The sequence below is a fragment of the Rhinopithecus bieti genome, unplaced genomic scaffold (genome assembly GCF_001698545.2).
Source record: "Rhinopithecus bieti isolate Rb0 unplaced genomic scaffold, ASM169854v2 scaffold_18353, whole genome shotgun sequence".
NCBI classification, from domain to species: Eukaryota; Metazoa; Chordata; class Mammalia; order Primates; family Cercopithecidae; genus Rhinopithecus; species Rhinopithecus bieti.
This window is the reverse complement of record NW_016809465.1, coordinates 1,093,148-1,112,953: the sequence shown is the minus strand read 5'-3', so window position 1 is coordinate 1,112,953 and position 19,806 is coordinate 1,093,148. Positions and strand designations below refer to the sequence as shown.

Below are 19,806 nucleotides of genomic sequence, written 5' to 3'. Positions count from 1 at the left end.
CCATCAAAAAGTGGGCAAAGGATATGAACAGACACTTCTCAAAAGGAAACATTTATGCAGCCAACAGACACATGAAAAAATGCTCATCATCACTGGCCATCAGAGAAATGCAAATCAAAACCACAATGAGATACCATCTCATACCAGTTAGAATGGTGATCATTAAAAAGTCAGGGAACAACAGGTGCTGGAGAGGATGTGGAGAAACAGGAAAGCTTTTACACTGTTGGTGGGAGTGTAAACTAGTTTAACCATTGTGGAAAACAGTCTGGCGATTCCTCAAGGATCTAGAAATTGAAATACCATTTGACCCAACCATCCCATTACTGGATATATACCCAAAGGATTATAAATCGTGCTGCTCTAAAGACACATGCACACGTATGTTTATTGCGTCACTATTCACAATAGCAAAGACTTGGAAGCAACCCAAATGTCCATCAATGATAGACTGGATTAAGAAAATGTGGCACAATTACACCATGGAATACTGTGCAGCCATAAAAAAGGATGAGTTCATGTCCTTTGTAGGGACATGGATGAAGCTGGAAACCATCATTTTGAGCAAACTATCATAAGGACAGAAAATCAAACACTGCATGTTCTCACTCATAGGTGGGAATTGAACAATGAGAACACTTGGACACAGAGTGGGGAACATTACCCATGGGGGCCTGTCATGGGGTGGGGGGAGGAAGGAGGGATAGCATTAGGAGATATACTTAATGTAAATGACATGTTAATGGGTGCAGCACACCAACATCGCACATGTATACATATGTAGCAAACCTGCATGTTGTGCACATGTACCCTAGGACTTAAAGTCTAAAAAAGCAAAAAAAGAAAGAAATGGTTCAGGGGTTGCTTTTATTAAAGGAGAAAGCCTTACCAAGAACTCCTTTTACCCTCTCTATCTGCCTAAAAATTATTTTTTAATAACTCCTGTATTATTACCAGGGAAGGCTCAAGAGAGTGATGTGCTGTTGAGGAAGAGCTGAAGGAAAGGGGAATGAGGGAGGTGGCTGCTTGATCCAGAGTGGTCAAGCATAGAGCTATGCTGCCACAGTCACAAGGAAAGTTGCAAATCCTTTCTGGGCCTTAGTTTCCCTTTGGCCAAATATGGGAAGCTAAATGTTAATTTCAGATGTAAAATCTTCTAGTTTTATGATGTAAGTTTGAGAATAAATGTACTCATGTGCTAGGTCTGACCCACAGACCATGGCTGAGCGACAGATGAAAAAATGTACGCAGACACAGGTTTTTTGCCTGGCCATGCAGCTAGGGGACCGGGCTGCTCACAAACACCAAGGAGGGTTCTATAAAGAGTCAGCAGCCACAGCCCTGACAAGCTGGTGCTACAGGTATTTATTTAGTACAGATTTAATGACAAAGGCTTTGAGTCAACACGTCTTGTGGGTAATTAACATGGCCGCCCCCTGGAGAGAGCAGTCCTGTGTGCAGATGATTAAAAGCCAGGTTCCAAGCCCTAAGAAAATTAACTTACCTAGATCATTTCCTTTACATCTTTATCTGCCTTTTGCTCTCAGGCTCCAGATAAGAGAATCTGGCTGCCTTCAGCCAGATTATCTTTCAGAGCTTCTGCAAAACCTCCCAGCCTTCCAAGAAGGTTTATGTCTTTCTCTATAACTTTTATAATTTTTCCCACCACCCTGACCAAACTCCTACACTCATTCATGGCAATAGAGGATGGTGGTCGAGGGCTTTGGAGCCAGAATGCTTGGGTTCAAATCCAGTTCACCATTTACTGCCTGAGTGACCTTGGGTGATTCACTGACCCCCCGTGGTCTGAGATTCCTTGACCATGAGAACAATGACTGGCAGAGAGCAAATGTCAGCACACATGAGCTACTGCCCTTGACATATCCTGTAGACTATAGGAGGATTTTGGAGCTAAGACAGTATTTTGGTAATATGGAAACTACTTTTCTGTGTTGACAGTAAAAAAAAAAATGTTTTGGAATTGGAAAGAGACAACTTTATCCTTTTTGCCCTTCCTGAGACTGAACTACAGCCCTAGAGGTTTTCTGGGAGGAAGAAAACAAACCAAATGTTTTAGGGTGACAGGGTTAGAGTGTTGAATCCCTCTGTGAGCTCTTTTATTTCTCTGAGCTAGATTTTGTTATGGAGTGTCAGTAAGGTTCTCCTCAGGTTTGCTTTGTAGCTTGTCATGAAATTCCTGGATATTTGAGGAAACAATTGGACATTTTATAATTGCGCAATCTAACGAGAGAACCCTACTATCACATACTTATTTTGTGCTTTACAGGTTGGCTTAATAATTCCGTCCAGTGCTTTGCTATGTGTAGAGAGTGCCACTGTGCTCCCATAGAACCCTTTAGGTCCACGCATGCCCTTATGTAGGACAAAAGGTTTCCTCTACAAAAATAATGCTAAGTAAAAGAAATAAGGGAAGAAGGACAGGTGTAGGAAAAATCCCTAGCCAGATAGGGATCCACGAAAGGCCTGGAACCTGAGCAAGTCTACACCCTGATTTGTAGCACTTGCTGATTCCATGATGTAAATACTCCCACCCTGACCAATTTCAAGCCACTGACTTAATGTCAACTTGTTACCAGAAAGGGGTCCCAACCTAGACTCCAAGAGAGGGTTCTTGCATCTCACTCTAGAAAGAATCCAGGGCAAGTCTGTAAAGTGAAAGCAAGTTTATTAGGAAAGTAAAGAAATAAAGAATGGCTACTCAGGGGCAGAGCAGCCCCAAGGGCTGCTGGTTGTCCATTTTTATGGTTATTATGTGCTAAACAAGGGTAGATTATTCATGCCTCCCCTTTTACAGGGTAACTTCTTGATATTGCCATGGCATATGTAAAGTGTCATGGTGATGGTGGGAGTGTAGCAGTGAGGACCAGCAGAGGTCACTCTCGTTGCCATCTTGGTTTTGGTGGGTTTTGGCTGGCTTCTTTACTGCAACCTGTTTTATCAGCAAGGTCTCTATGACCTGTATTTTGTGCTGACCTCCTATCTCATTCTGTGACTTAGAATGCCTTAACCATCTGGGAATGCAGCCCAGTGAGAGGTGACAATATGCTGGCAGCCCTCGCTCGCTCTTGGCACCTCCTTGGCCTCAGTGTCTGCTCTGGCCATGCTTGAGGAGCCCTTCAGCCCACCACTGCACTGTGGGAGCTCCTCTCTGGGCTGGCCAAGGCCGGAGCCAGCTCCTTCTGCTTGCGGGGTGGCGTGGAGGGAGAGATTTGGGTGGAACTGGGGCTGTGCATAGCACTCGCGGGCCAGCGCAAGTTCCAGGTGGGTGTGGGCTCAGGGGGCCCTGCACTGGGAGCAGCCAGCCAGTGCCACTGGCCCCTGGCAGTGAGGGGCTTAGCACCCAGGCCAGCAGCTGGTTTGTGGATGTACCAATCAGCACTCTGTATCTAGCTAATCTGATGAGGACTTGGAGAATTTTTATTTCTAGCTGGAGGATTGTAAATACACCAATCAGCACTTTGTGTCTAGCTCAAGAATTGTAAACACATCAATCAGCACCCTGTGTGTAACTCAAGGTTTGTAAACACACCAATCAGCACCCTGTGTCTAGCTCAGGGATTGTAAATGCACCAATCAGCTCTCTGTAAAATGGACGAATCAGTGCTCTGTAAAACGGACCAATCAGCTCTCTGTAAAATGGACCAATCAGCAGGATGTGGGTGGAGTCAGATAAGGAAATAAAAGCAGGCTGCCAGATCCAGCAGTGGCAACCTGCTCCTGTACCCTTCCACCCTTTGGAAACTTTGTTCTTTTGCTCTTCATGATAAAACTTGGTGCTGCTCACTCTTTGGGTCTGTGCCACCTTTATGAGCTGTAACACTCACTGCGAAGGTCTGCAGCTTCACTCCTGAAGTCAGTGAGACCACAAACCCACCAGAAGGATTGAACAACTCCACATGCACCACCTTTAAGAACTGTAACACTCACCACAAGGGTCCGTGGCTTCATTCTTCAAGTCAGTGAAACCAAGAACCCAAAAATTCTGGACCCACCAGTAGATCTCAGCCTCATTTTACCCATCCTCTATTCAAGACAGAGATGCTCGGCCGGGCGCGGTGGCTCAAGCCTGTAATTCCAGCACTTTGGGAGGCCGAGACGGGCGGATCACGAGGTCAGGAGATCGAGACCATCCTGGCTAACACGGTGAAACCCCATTTCTACTAAAAAAATACAAAAAACTAGCCGGGCGAGGTGGCGGGCGCCTATAGTCTCAGCTACTCGGGAGGCTGAGGCAGGAGAATGGCGTGAACCTGGAAGGCAGAGCTTGCAGTGAGCTGAGATCCAGCCACTGCACTCCAGCCTGGGCGACAGAGCCAGACTCCGTCTCAAAAACAAAACAAAACAAAAAAACAAAAAAAACAACAACAAAAGAGATGCTCTGGTTGACATACCACTGACAAACTGACTTGCAAAATTCCTGTAAATTTATCAGTAGGTTTGTGAAACCCAGCAAAAGCTGATTTCAGCATACCAGTGAAGGGCACTGCCAAAGAGAATAGCAAGTTAAAAAAAATGAAAAATGTTAGGCAAGTTATGCTTGACTGCAAGGGGTAGGGTGGTGAGAAATGAGGTTGGAATGTAGAGTGGGACCAGACTGGAATGCCAACTTTAGATTTTTCTTTTTTTCCTGTAAGAAACAGGAAGTCAGCAGAAGTTTTTTAGCAGGCAGGTAATGTGATCAGCCTTTCAGGGTAGAAACTCTGACAGCGGTATGCAGCAAGTTATAGAGAAAGAGGGTTATCTAGAATTCAAGTTATCAGGCAAGTGCAGAAAATAATGAACATCTTAGCCAAGGCAGCAACGAGAGCGGGGTGGAGCTAGGGGTAGAACTAGATCAGAAAACGTTGGCAGGTGGAATTAATAGGGTTTGATGAGGTGACTGGAAATCATGTGAGATAAGAAGCTGAGGACAGTATTAAGGTTTCTAGCTTAGAAGTTAGACTTATGGTCAGATAATTGAGAATTTATGTTGTTAATTGCTCTGGGAGTGGAGAAGGGAGAGTAGGCCGTATTAATTTTGAGGAGCTTATAGACTAGATCCTGGAGATGGTTGGAAATATGGATGGAAGCTTGAGAAAGATAGATCAGGGACTAGAAATTAGTATAGAATACAGGTCATAGTCTTTGAGTTTAATAGTCTGCTGGTAAATACTTCCTATTTGCCATGATAATACATTGGCTTGCTTAAGGAAAGAAGGAATTGTGAAGTTGAATGAAGTAATAAATGGAAGTTTTGAGAACATCATCATTTAAAGGGCCGGTGGTCAGGAGAGGAAGAACCAATCAATAAAAGACCAAAAAAAGAAAAAAAATAGGAAGAGTGGGGGATTAACTGTTAATGTGGCAAGAAAAACAAGAAACTGGAGAAGTTAAGAGGGAAGAAAGTTTCAAGAAAGCACAAGTTGTCAAATATCTGCGGTGAGGCCAAGTAGGTCATTGGCATCGGCTTTGGCATTGTGGTCAGGGGTCATTGATGAGTCTAATAAGGATAGTTTCATCAGAGAGATGGGGCTGGAAGCCAGATTGCAGAGTCTCCCTCTGTCATCCAGGCTTAAGTGCAGTGGCACAATCTCGGCTCACTGCAACATCTGCCTCCCTGGTTCAAGCGATTCTCCTACTTCAGCCTCCCAGGTAGCTGGGATTACAGGCATGTGCCACCATGCCCAGCTAATTTTATTTTATTTTATTTTTTTGAGATGGAGTCGCACTCTGTCGCCCAGGCTGGAGTGCAGTGGCCGGATCTCAGCTCACTGCAAGCTCCGCCTCCCAGGTTCACGCCCTTCTCCTGCCTCAGCCTCCCGAGTAGCTGGGACTATAGGCGCCCGCCACCTCGCCCGGCTAGTTTTTTGTATTTTTTTAGTAGAGATGGAGTTTCACCGTGTTAGCCAGGATGGTCTCTTATCTCCTGACCTCGTGATCCGCCCATCTTGGCCTCCCAAAGTGCTGGGATTACAGGCGTGAGCCACCGAGCCTGGCCCCAGCTAATTTTTATATTTTTAGTAGAGATGGGGTCTCCCCATGTTGGCCAGGCTGGTCTCGAGCTCCCGACCTCAGATGATCTGCCTGCCTTGGCCTCCCATAGTGCTGAGATTATAGGCATGAGCCACTGCACCTAGCCAAATTGTCCCTTTTCTAATCAGCACTTCTACCCCCACACCACTGTGTTGCTATTGTTAACAATGCAGATGGTTTTTCAGGTATTCTGTGAATGCAAGCAAAACATAAGGTAACGTGGAGAGATGTTTCTGAAAATGTATGAACAAATTGAGTCAAACCCGCATGTACTCAAGCGTGCATTACATAAAGGAAACTCGAGGTGGGTTCTCTTGTAAAATGTACAGTCTTCTCATATCTGTCATATAAAGACAATTCACTTGTTTTACAGTTTCATATAGTTAAAGATGCTCATATAATTTGTCTCAAATGTTTAAGAAAGTCTTCATTTAATTAAAAAGAAAAGTACAGTTGATAATATAACAGAGCCAGGTCTGCCATTTCTTTGTTCATATTTCATCATTTTGTGCCGGTCAAACTACTTGTCCTATGACAAGTGGAATGCAGCTTGCCTATTAATTGATAATGGTGTTAACAAGGGTTTATTATATCTACTCTAGAAACTTTGGAAATGCAGTGATTCTTAGCTATTCCCTGGCAGATCTCTATATTCTCTAAATTAGACTAACATTTTATCACAAAACTCGAATGTGATTGTCTTCTTCCAATTTACCAAAGAACTTAAGTTGATGGTTAGAATCCTCTGTGCAGGTACATGTGTACACACATACGTGCATGTACACATGCATAAATTACTATCAAAACATGGACAATTTTAACTTGTTCAGTAAATTGGGCAGTTGATGTCAGGGCACATGTATAAGTTGAATTTTCTTAATATTCATTTGCTCTGCTGCTGCTTATACTTGCCAGCAAATAATATTAAAAGATTTCCTGAAATAGCTGTTCATGGTTTGATTAATTGCCTCTTGTTCTTGTTTTTCATTAACACTTGCTAATGCTTTCTTAATATAGTGCTTTCTAACTCTTTTCATGACAGGAGATATATATATGTATATATATACATATATATATATATAAAATATACACACACAGTTATAATGTCTATATGGGACACTGGAGTAAAGGGCTCAGGAATTTGCCCAAAGGCTGAGGCAATGAGCACACAGGGACCCTCTTCAAGGTGTACTGTCGTGCCCTGTGCACAACCAGAGAAGCTGTAAGGTGCCACATTGCAGACATCATATAGTCCTGATTTCCGCTAGCAACATTGTTTCTTTGATCTTATGATCATTAATCACCAGTGTTCTGTTTCGTAGTCTAAAAAGAGCACTGTTAACTCTCCAGCTGTTCCCTTTCCTGATGAACTTGGGAAAGTGGAGAGAAGGGAATAAACTCAGAAGTGTCTTTGCTTGGTGGGTAAATTAGGTCTCCTTGCTATGTTCCTTCTGCAACCAAATAACTTTCTGCGAACACTTAATGCAGAGCTTGATGCCCTGAGAGTTCAAAAGGGAAGAGACCATCAGGCAGTATAGTCTTTGCACATTTCTAAAAAGCTTCTGGTTATATCTGAGCTGATCTGCTTCTAAATGCCAGGGCCTCAGTTGACCATGTTTCTTCTTTCTCACACACTGCTTTCAAAAGGACAAGACACACTTAAAGACACAATTAAATATATTGAAGTTACAAAGCAATTTAAAGAAATTAAACAATGAGACACACTCAAATATATAAGTTACAAAGGAATTTAAAGAAATTAAAGTAAATAGAAAATTTTCCTCTTATTTGCATTGAAATAAAATATTATTTCTTCACTCCTAGTATGTTATTGGAACTGTGATATACTTACTTAGAAAAAAAAGGTACTGAATCCGGGAATTCAAACCTAATCTTAGGTTTGAGTCCCAGAACTACCACTTAAATGAAATGAGCAAGCATAGTTATTTTCTAAGCCTTCTAAATAAAATGGGACTGATAATACCTGAGGAGATCTCGTGTATGAAAATATTTTGTCAACTCCAAAAGCAAAAGGTAAATACAATTGGTTTTTGTATTAAAAGAGCTCAATGAGCCCTCCAGTCCAGTGGAAGTTGCTTGTAGGAAATCAGACACTCGGTTGGTTGGTGAGGGCAGCTCTGGTGACGCCAAGTTGACATGCGCCCTCCCTCTTTATTTCCTCCCTCGCCCTGCAGAGTAACCTGATCCACTACCTGGGACTGAGCCATCACCTGCTGGCACTGAATTTTATCATTGTTTCTTTTGGCAAAAAAAGTGCATGGTCTTCTGCCCAAGTGAAGGTGACCGACACAGACTTTGATGGTGTAGAAGTCAGAGTGTTTGAAGGCCCTCCGAAGCCTGAAGAACCGCTGAAACGCAGCGTTGTTTATATCCACGGAGGAGGCTGGGCCTTGGCAAGTGCAAGTACGTTCTGGTCACCTTCAGATGGTTGGTTGTTCTGGTTGGCCTTGTGGGAGATGTGTAATTGAGTTTGGTTTTCTTAGTGGGAAACAAGGGGACCATTTATCTTGGTTCCCCTGGATGGTCCCTGTTACTCCTGTTGTCCCAGCAAAATTATGACTAGTGCCCCCTTTTCACTCTCAAAAGGGTCCTGGTTTGGGTGATAAATTATGTGGTTATCCTATGTAAAAGTTATTTGCTTGTTGGTTGGTTTGTTAATTCAGGTAGACTGTTTTAAAATATTTCCTATGATCTCAATCACAGACTTATTGTGCAGTGCTGATACAGCTTTCTGCACCAAAACAAGGTGAAGTTTTACTGGGCATGCATATGGGGAATTATCTGTGCCGCTTTTGCCAACTTGTGTTTTGAAGATATATTTCTATGAAATAGACCAGGTATTGCTTAATACACATGTTAACATTTTATCTGCTTATGAAAGCAAAGGTTAAAATATAAAATGTATGCAACCATTCAAAGGAAACAATCTTGCAAAGTTCAAGAATATTTTCTTTAGATTTGGATGATTTTCATAAGTAGAACACATTCAAAATGGCAGGCAGCCAAACAGAGCCGCCCAGAAGAGAGCCTCCCAAGGCATACATTGGGGCCTTGTCTCTGCTAATAATAATCATGGAGCTACTTCCTCATCTTCAGTCCAGAGCTTTTGGCATCCCCTTAGTTTAAAAGCAATGACAACTTGTTTTGTTTATTTTATCATTATGTGATTTTTTTTTAAGGCAACAAAGGTCAAAAGGTATAACTTTTTCTAGTAATCTTATTTAATTCCCTATCCATTGTTTTTTCTTTTATTCAGTGATTTTTTTTTTTCACATTTTCAATAATTGTCCATGAGTATATAGGTTTGCCCAAGACCAAGGGGTTTGCTGGGCTGCAGATCTTTCAGTGCAAAAGCTCAAACAGTTGTGGGCAAGTCTGGACCACTGGTCAGTCTAAGGTATGCTCGGGTGTAGGGACACAAAAATGAATAAGAAGGAGTTTCTGCCTTCAAAGAGATTGAGTCTGTAGCGTTGGACACTTGCCAGGAGAAACACTGTACTGGAGGACAGGAAGTATGGGTGCCAGGAATGGGATGGATTACAAGAGTCAACCTGGCCTTTTCTGCATAATTTTGACTGATCACTTCTGCCCGAGGAAGAACTTGAGCAGGTGGAGGTCACAGGTGTCTATGTAATTCTTAAACTTCTGATTCTAAGACTGCCTCAGAAACCCTGTAAATAAGGAAATATTTATCTCTCAGTTGGCACAATATAGATTTCAATTTACTGAGAGCAACTAAGGATTTGAGACAGAGTGTCGCTCTGTCGCTTAGGCTGGAGTGCAGTGGCGTGATCTCGGCTCACTGCAAGCTCTGCCTCTTGGGTTCACACCATTCTCCTGCCTCAGCATCCCAAGTAGCTGGGACTACAGGCGCCCGTCACCACTCCCGGCTAATTTTTTGCATTTTTAGTAGAGACGGGTTTCACTGTGTTAGCCAGGATGGTCTCAATCTCCTGACCTCGTGATCTGCCCGCCTCAGCCTCCCAAAGTGCTGGGATTACAGGCGTGAGCCACCGCGCCCAGCAGGATTAAATTCTTACATATTAAATTGGTTCTGTTACTGCAGACCTTTGGATCCTCTAAGAAATGCTAAGACTTCCCTAAAATTCTGGTTTTTAATGTGTTCATTTAAAGAGAATACCATATTCTTCAAACCAATCACTTTACTAAACTGCAGCAAATGAAGTGTTAAAAGAGCAAAAAATTTTTTAATTGGTTTATTATTTTTAGTCGTAAGATCTCACTCTGTCACCCAGGCCAGAGTACAGTGGCACTATCACAGCTCATTTTAACGTCAAACCCTTGGGCTCAAGTGATCCGCCTTCCTCAGCCTCCCAAGCAGCTGGGACTGCAGGCATGCACTACTATGCCTGGCTAATTTAAAAACACTTTTTAATAGAGGCAGCATCTGGCTATGTTGCTCAGACTGGTCTCAAACTTCTGACCTCAAGTGATCTCCTTCCTTAGCCTCCTGAAGTGCTGTTACAGGCATGAGCCACCACTCCCAGCCTAAAATTGCATGATTCTAAGGAAGAGACTGCTTATTTTGCTGTGATTTTTTAGAAAGGTATATACATCTGAAGAACTATAAAATCAGGATCAATTTGGTACATTTCATATAGCCCATTATGAAATAAATATTTAGATGGTAATATATTCAAAACTAAACTATGCATTTCCTATTATTTATAGTAGTTGCATGTTATTAGAAATCAGATTTAATTTTTCACGTGTACATGTAACTCTATCACTTGTTCACATTTGGTTTTTATTATTTGTTCTCAGTATTAGCTCCAACCCTAAAAACAATTAACACTTAGCAGAATTTAAGAGTGGACAGTATTAAATGACCTGTTTTGTAATGATTGTTCCCTTTGTGTCTTTTAGAAATCAGGTATTATGATGAGCTGTGTACAGCAATGGCTGAGGAATTGAATGCTGTCATTGTCTCCATTGAGTAAGTAATTAATGCTAGTCATAGAAAACTTTTCTTATGAAGGAATTGTAGATAACTTTGTTTAGTTATCTAGAATTACTTTGTTACTTTGTTTTACAAGTGATAAAGTATAAAATAAAGGTCTCGAGTTGGCAAAGTGATTTGCCCAAAGTCACACTCAGCATAATCAGAAAAATGATTTCTGATATAACAAAATTTATTGAACTAGCTTTATAACACTTCAAATTACCTTTTCACATTTAGTTTTGGAAACTTCTGAAAAAAGGATTAACTAAAAACCTAGAGAAGTATGCAATCAGTTACCTGCAACATAAAAGTTTAATACTAACTTTTAAATCTAAAAGTAGTAAGGATTTTAAGAGAATCTCTTTTACAGCCAAGAGTTGAAAAAGTTACTCTCTTGAGTCAGGTTCTATGACTTGGACCTTGGGAATAGAAATACGTGTTCAACAAATTTTAGTGGTGTAGTTAGTAGTAATAGCAGTAATATTAATGTTTTGAATTGTCTCTATCAGTTCTGTATAAGCCACTTTTCTGGGCAACTAAGAAGAATGTGAATAATAATTATAACAATTATGATGATAATAATACAACACAAAAATCACACTGTCTTTTTTGTGCCAGGCACTGTGCAAATGCCTTTGCACACGTGTCTCTTCTACTTTAGGTCTTTGTTTAGATACCATCCTCTCAGCCAAGCCTTTTTTTTCGACAAGCCTTTGTAAGATTGCAACCCACACTTCTCTGTTTCATTTCTCTCTGAAGTTATCATCAATATCTGACAAATCATGTATTTGACTTATTACATGTTTATTGTAATAAGTGGAAATAGACAAAATGAATTTTATAAAGGCAAACATTTCAGGATTGTTGTTTGTTTTGTTTATTGCTGAATCTTTAGTGCCTGGAAATATTCCTGGCATATGGTGAGCATTCAGTAAGTATTTATGGAATGAATGAATGAAGCATCTTCATTCTCATATAAAACATCCAAGATATTTTGATATCTTTTTCATAAGTGAGGAAATTGAGACCCAAGAAGCTAAGTAATGTGCATAAGGCCAGATAGCTAGCTCATCACATAGATGGGGTAGGGGAGTAAGTCAGATAGTTTCCCAGGTCTCTGGACCTTTCTGATCCAGTTTCAAGCCACTATTGAAGGAAGCTTATAATGCTGAGTGGCAGGGCCATGACATCAACCACTTTTCCTTGCCCCAGGCTCATTCAGTTCTCTTCTTCCCTCTGCCTCTCTGTCAGCTGCTCTCCCATGCATGGTGCATCACCTGCTTGCTCCTACTCCAGATTTAAGCAGATCTGTTCTGCAGTCTCTTGGAAGGGACTGCTCAGAGTCACTGAGGCAGTTCTGACCATGTGGACAAAAGCCCTAGAGCCACCTAAAAGCTCTAGAGTCACCCAAAAGCTCTAGAGTCCAGACAGCTGGAGCCAAATCTGCTGAGGAAGCAGCCACCGCACCTGGGCCTTTCCGGACTCTCCTCAAGGCCTCCCAGATTACTCAAGTGTTGTCAGTGCAGTTTGGTAATACAGGAACCTTCAAGGAAATGATTTGGGCAGCTGGCCTGGGCAGCTGGCCAGAGGAAAGCACAGGGGATGTTTAAGCAGACAAGGCCATACAGCTCGGTGTTGAGGAACAAGCTTCAGGGGCCATTCAGTTGGTTTCTTGTATAGCCCCAGCTCCTTGCAGGCCTGACAAAAGGAGAGAAGCTGGGCTTGTTTCAGTTGGCATCATGCAGATTTTCCGTTCACCACAGGGCTTACCCTCCAGGCTTCAATATCACTATTTGGCTACATGCCCTAAACCGTTCCTCCATTCCCTTCTCCCCTTATCAGCATCTGTCTCAAGTAAAATGGGTATTGTCAGGCTTATCATAAGACACAGAAGAATAAGACATGTTTAAGAAGATTTTTTTGAAAAGGGCTAAAATTTAGAAGGAATTGCTTTGATTTTAACTTTGCAGTGTTCCTAATTTTTACAACGTGGTATCCAGATGGGAGGCATCAGCGTACGGCAGTCAAGTTCCATCACTCATGACTGTGACCTCAAGCAGGTCACTTAAACTCATGTGCAAAATGGGGTTGAGAACCCTTCCTGTATGTTTAGAATGTGAGCTACTGGGAAAAGAGCGAGGTATGGTGGTACACCTTACTTGGGAGGCTGAGGTACAAGGATTACTTGAGCCCAGGGGTTTGAGTCCAGCGTAGGCAACATAGACCCTATTTTTCAAAAAACAAAGCAAAGGCTGGGCGTGGTGGCTCACGCCTATAATCCCAGCACTTTGGGATGCCACCTGAGGTCGGGAGTTTCAGACCAGCCTGATCAACATGGAGAAACCCCGTCTCTACTAAAAATACAAAATTAGCTGGGCATGGTGGTGCATGCCTGTAATCCCAGCTACTCGGGAGGCTGAGGTAGGAGAATTGCTTGAACCCAGGAGGTGGAGGTTGCAGTGAGCCGAGATCGTGCCATTGCACTCCAGCCTGGGCAACAAGAGCGAAACTTGATCTCAAAAACAAAACAAAACAAAACAAACAAACAAACAAAAAAAGCAAAAACAAAAGAATGTGAACTCCTGGAAACAGAAATCACGTCTTCCTTCCTTTGCATCTCCAGAACCCAGTGCAAGGCTTGGAGTGTGGATGCTAGGTAAATGCATGCTGAGTTGGGATAATGACTGCAGAGAGTTGTCACGAGAATCATTTTAGACAACTGATATAAAAGGGGTTCAGATAGTCAAAAGCACTAGATGAGTCTGGAGGATTATTGCTGTATCTGGCCTATAGAATGAAAGGGTCAACTTACACATTTATTTATCAGCATGTTTGGAACTCACAGTACTTTTTTTTTGTTTTTTCTGGAGAAATAGTGAGATAGTAATCCTTGTTAGGATTCAGGCTAACCCAAGGGCACTTTATAACCTATGCTGTAGTTGAGGTACGGCCAACATTATATGATCATGATGTTTCTCTTGGAAACGATGTTCAGGCCAGGTGTAGTGGCTCACACCTGTAATTCCAACACATTGGGAGGCTGAGGCAGGTGGATCACTTGAGTCCGGGAGTTCAATACCAGCCTGGGCAATATAGCAAAACCCCATCTCTACAAAAAAGTTAAAAAAACAATTAGCCAGGCATGGTGGTACATGACTGTAGTCCCAGCTACTCGGGAGGCTGAGTTGGAAAGATTGCTTAAGCATGGGAGGTCAAGGCTGCGGTGAGCTGAGATTGCACCACTGCCCTCCAGCCTGGGTGACAGAGCAAGACCCTGTCCCCAAAAAAAGCAAAGTATGTTCAGAGCTGGATCTCAGTGGCTCGCTTCTTTCTTCTTTCTTTTATTCCATAAATATTTATTGGATTCCTGTTTTGTGTCAGTTACCGTGTTAAATTCTGGTGACATAACAATGTAAGAATGACTTAATTCCTGCCTTCATAGAGTTTATGATTTAGAAGAAAAAGACCTTGAATAAGTAATGTTCAAAGTGTGATAAGTGATGGGAAGTAGAAGGGCAAGTAGTAACAGAGGCATCTAACAGGCAAGATCTTACCTCATTTAAAGGGTCAGAAATGGTGTCTTAAAGAAAGTGATGTTTGGATCAAACCCCTAAGGATGAGCAGAACCTCATTAGAAAAGTGGATTGGTCATGGAAGACCAAAGTGGTGTAATAAGAGGGCTTGAGAGGCGAGGGAGGAGCCAGAGAGCAGTGAGGGAATGAAATGTGAGAGAAGACAGACGGAGGGACAACTGAGGAAAACAGAAGTAAGGGTGGATGATTCTGAAAGTCCTTAGGAGGATGGTGGACCCTTGGTTCTCCTGGACCTCCACCTTCTAGAAGAGAGGCTGTCTGGAGCCAGCAGCTCCTTGCCTTGAGGCCCTCTAGAGTGGGTAGTGGCATCATGCCTTTGCTATTCTTTCATGTGGATTATGGCATTGGGGAAGGTTCTTATCTGAGGAAGCTGGTGGGCAGGAGTTCCAGCAGCCTTGGTAATGTAATCACCTCATATGAGCACCAGGAGTTGGGACTCCATGATTCGTGTCACTCATGCTGGCTCAAGGGTCTGGGGACAGACCAAATAACCAATAGGTAAAGTCCTTGAGTTACAAAAACTAGGTAAAAGCCATGCCTACTACTCAGTAGCTTCTACAACGCTATGCTATTTTTACATATTAATTGCACAATAAGTATTTGTTAAATACATTACAATGTTTATCTTATATCTAAGATACGCAGGTGTATCCTCATTTATATAATCTAGAAAGGCCTTATTTTATATTCACAAACTTCGGTGCAGTTTAATTGAGTACATTTTTACCTCTAGTTTATTTATTTTTTATTTATTTATTTTTGAGACAGAGTCTCACTGTGTTGCCCAGGGTGGAGTGCAGTGGTGCAGTTTTGGAGAAACAATCATCTATCCACATTCCTTCCCCTCAAGCACAATTTTATTATGTGTTTTTTCAATGGAAAGGAAGCTTCTGGGTGGGATGCATACCATAATTCCAGCACTTAGGGAGGCAGAGGTGGGAGGATCACTTGTGGCCCGGAGCTTGAGGCTGCAGTGAGCTATGATGGTGTCACTGCACTCAAGCCTGGGTGACAGAGCAAGACTGTCTCTTAAAGGGGGCAGGGAGCTGGGCGCAGAGGCTCACACCTGTAATCCCAGCACTTTGGGAGGCTGAGGCAGGCGATCACGAGGTCAGGAGATTGAGACCATCCTGGCTAACACAGTGAAACCCCATCTCTGCTAAAAATACAAAAATTAGCCGGGTGTGGTGGTGGGCACCTGTAGTCCCAGCTACTTGGGATGCTGAGGCAGGAGAATGGTGTGAACCCAGGAGGCGGAGCTTGCAGTGAGCCGAGATTGAGCCACTGCACTCCAGCCTGGGCAACAGAGTGAGACTCCATCTCAAAAAAATAAAATAAAATAAAGGGGCAGGGAAGAAAGGAAGCTTTTTTTTTTTTTTTTTTTAAACCTCTTGATGCAACAGTAGAAAGAAAGCTTCTGCTAGCGGAGTAAATAGATTTTCCCTCCAGAGTTGTTTCACTCAGAGAGCACAATCTGGTTGTAATTATTGATTTGTTTTGGATATCCCCTACTAAAAATATCCCCAAGACAGTGGGGAATATTAACTTTTTTATGTTCCCAAAATGAATCTATTGAGATTTTCTTGGGTGATGGTGAAAAGTAAAAAAGCTGGAAAAGGAGTGAGGCTTATCCTCTCTCCTGCTGAATCTGATGGGAGCATAATTTTATTCCAGAATGCCGCACGCATCTCTCACCTAACTGGCGCTACATGAAGAAAACTTGGTGCCCTTTCCATAGCAGAAGGTTTTACACGTGGCTTCCAGGTTAGGTTATTTTGAGGAAGAATGCGCATTTCAACCCTCTTAACACATTGGTGTCATTCAGGGCTTTAAAGGAAGAGAAGCATAGGTTTGCAGTCAGTTGTGAGTTCAGATCCCAGTTCTGCCACTTCTAGCTGTTATAGACAAGTTACACATTTTCCTTGAGCCTCACATTCTCATCCTTAAACCCAGAAGTTTGCTTGAGATTTGAGCGACATACATCTGTAGAACATTTGGCAAGGTACCTCACCCAGCAGGAGTATGGTCATTTTTATAGACTGTACACATTAATTTGATTAAACCTCATGCCTGAATTTACACCAAATTTTATTCTTCTAGTGGGAGGTACATGTAGTGATAAAAATAGATAATCCACTTGGCATTGCAGAGTCATCCTCTCCCTGATGTGAGTTGGGCAAATTGAGGAATATATATGCATCCATAGTATTAATATGATATGACATCTTTGGTATTTATGTATCAGGTGCTTTAAGATCTGCAGTTTTTAAATATTGAATATCAGAACCCTCTTTCACTACTTTGCAGGGACGTAACTTTGAGCACCAGCAGCAGAGAGCAGATATATTTATGTATGCGTTATTTGGCTGTACCACCCATGAATTTCCTCCTGATCCTTGGCTTTCTGTGTCTAGATATTACAACATTTTGATATACTTATTAGGTGAATTTCAAGCTACTTTGAAAGTTCATCTTTTTTTTTTTTGAGACGGAGTCTTGCTCTGTCTCCCAGGTTGGAGTGCAGTGGCGCGATCTCGGCTCACTGCAAGCTCTGCCTCCCAGGTTCACGCCATTCTCCTGCTTCAGCCTCCCTAGTAGCTAGGACTATTTTATTTTTAGTAGAGACAGGGTTTCACCGTGTTAGCCAGGATGGTCTCGATCTCCTGACCTCGTGATCCGCCCCTCTCGGCCTCCCAAAGTGCTGGGATTACAGGCGTGAGCCACCGTGCCCGGCCAAAAGTTCATCTTATACCAGGTAACCTAATAAATATCTACTTTCAGGATATTCTCCAGTCTACAAAAATTCTCCTTTTTTTTTTTTTTTTTTTTTTTTTTTTTTTTTTTTTTTGAGACAGAGTCTCACTCTGTCACCAGGCTGGAGTGCAGTGACGCAATCTCGGCTCACTGCAACCTCTGACTCCCTGGTTCAAGCAATTCTCCTGCCTCAGCCTCCCAAGTAGCTACAGGCACCTGCCACCATGCCCAGCTAATTTTTGTATTTTTAGGAGAGATGGGGTTTCACCATGTTGGCCAGGATGGTCTCGATCTCCTGACTTCGTGATCCGCCCACCTTGGCTTCCCAAAGTGCTGGGATTACACTGCGCCCAGTGCTGGTGAGCCACTGCGCCTGGCCAAAAGTGTCCATTTTTACTGAGTAAAACTGAAGAATGTTTCCAGCATGAAAACAGATAAAGGGAGGGGTTAGGCCATGGATCTTTATGGCACCAGGAACCCTCTTGCATCATAACCTGTTTGTTTTTAAGTGTGTTTATCCTATTATATAAGCCAATTATTAATTGAGAAGATTGAGCAGTAGCATTTTTTTTTTTAGATTACCAGTTTCGTTTGATCAAAGTCTCTCAGCCTTTTTCTGAAATAACATCTAAAAACTCAACTTATTTGATGTATGGATACTAGTGGATATGTTCTGACCAGCTGGGCAACCAGGAAAACAGTTTGTTGTGATAATGTGGGATATTGCTGAAATGAAATAACTTTTGTTTTTACAACTTGAGTCATGAAATACATTTGTTTTTATTAAAATTAAAAGTTCAGCTTGGTAATACTGAAGAGTAAAATTGAGACCCTCCCCACCACCCCAAGAACTGAGGTAAATAGAATCATATGAAATGATGTCATCTAGTGGACAAAATTGTGTAATTCTACTTTTTTGCTCAAATGGAATTATATAGCAGCAGCTTTCATATATAGTGAAAAATCAACTGGAAAAAAAAACATTTTGCACGATTAATTGACCACCCCAGATGGAAAATAAGAAATTTGAAAGCTTATTTTATCTGCTATGTGGCAAACACTAAGGGATTTTCTTTTTTTTTTTTTTTTTGAGGCAGAGTCTCGCTCTGTCGCCCAGGCTGGAGTGCAGTGGTTCACTCTCAGCTCACTGCAAGCTCCGCCTCCACTAAGGGAATTTTTTTATTGCATTTAGTTTTAAAATGTGGTAATTCCAGAGTGACCAGATCCACATTCACTACTTACCAAAGTATTTCTCAAACATTTGTCCATTTATGAATGTCAAGATGTTTAATTACCTAGCAGGATTTTATTTTATTTTGAGACATGGTCTCACTCTTTCACCCATGCTGGAGTGCAGTGGCATGATCTCAGCTCACTGCAACCTCCACCTCCTGGGTTCAAGCGATTCTCATGCCTCAGCCTCCCAAGTAGCTGGGATTATAGGTGCACACCACCATGCCCGGCTAATTTTTTTTTTTTTTTTTTGAGATGGAGTCTTGTTCTGTCACCCAGGCTGGAGTGCAGTGGTGCCATCTTGGCTCACTGCAACCTCCACCTCCTGGGTTCAAGCAATTATCCTGCCTCAGCCTCCCAAGTAGTTGGGATTACAGGCATCCACCACCATGCCTGGCTAATTTTTATATTGTTAGTAGAGATAAGTTTTTACCATGTTGGTCAGGCTGGTCTCGAACTCCTGACTCAGGTGATCTACCCGCTTCTGCCTCCCAAAGTGCTGGGATTACAGGCATGAGCCACCGCATCTGGCCCTTTTTTTGTATTTTTATTAGAGACGGGGTTTCACCACGCTGGCCAGGCTGGTCTTGAATTCCTGATCTCAAGTGATCCGCCCGCCTCAGCCTCCCAAAGTGCTGGGATTACAGATGTCAGCCACTGCTCCCAGTCCAATTAGCTGGATTTTAGATGGTGGAAAATAAATGTCCTTATTTAGAGTAGCTTAGAAAAAATTAGTTTGTGAAAATAAGTATGCTAATTATAAGATGGAAATCAAAAGTCTTGAGTCTTCACTGACTGTTATTAGGTTTTAATTAGGTAATTAGCTTTTATCCTACCTAATTTTGGTCTGTTTTTGAGTTTTTACAAATCAAGTAACTTTTGTATGCCTTAGTTTCTTCGTTTGCAAAACGAAGGTATGTTAATACCTAAAAGAGATTTATTGGATGGATGATTATGTGCCCCTCACATTGGCAGATACTGGAAACACAGTAATGAATAAAACACAATTCCTGATATCAGAGAACACAGTCTTTAGGAAAAACACAAATACTTTTCATATAAACCAATAAGAACAGTGAGTGACATACCCTGGCACATAGAAATATCAAGGAATATTAGCCAGTTCAAGCCCAGAAGCAAGTGGAGATATGACCAAGGAAGGTGGCCTAGAGGAGGCCAAACCCTCCAGTTAAGGCTTAAAAGATGAGT

At 42.1% G+C, this 19,806-nt stretch overlaps 1 protein-coding gene across 1 annotated transcript in view; it reads left to right on the top strand.

The window, feature by feature from the left end:
• Positions 1–19,806, top strand: part of NCEH1 (neutral cholesterol ester hydrolase 1) — an 82,521-nt gene that overhangs the window by 56,144 nt on the left and 6,571 nt on the right. Inside the window, exons 2-3 of the mRNA XM_017889483.1 lie at positions 8,229–8,457; positions 10,942–11,011. Of these exons, the coding sequence (XP_017744972.1) occupies positions 8,229–8,457; positions 10,942–11,011 (299 nt within the window). The remainder of the gene's footprint in view (positions 1–8,228; positions 8,458–10,941; positions 11,012–19,806) is intronic.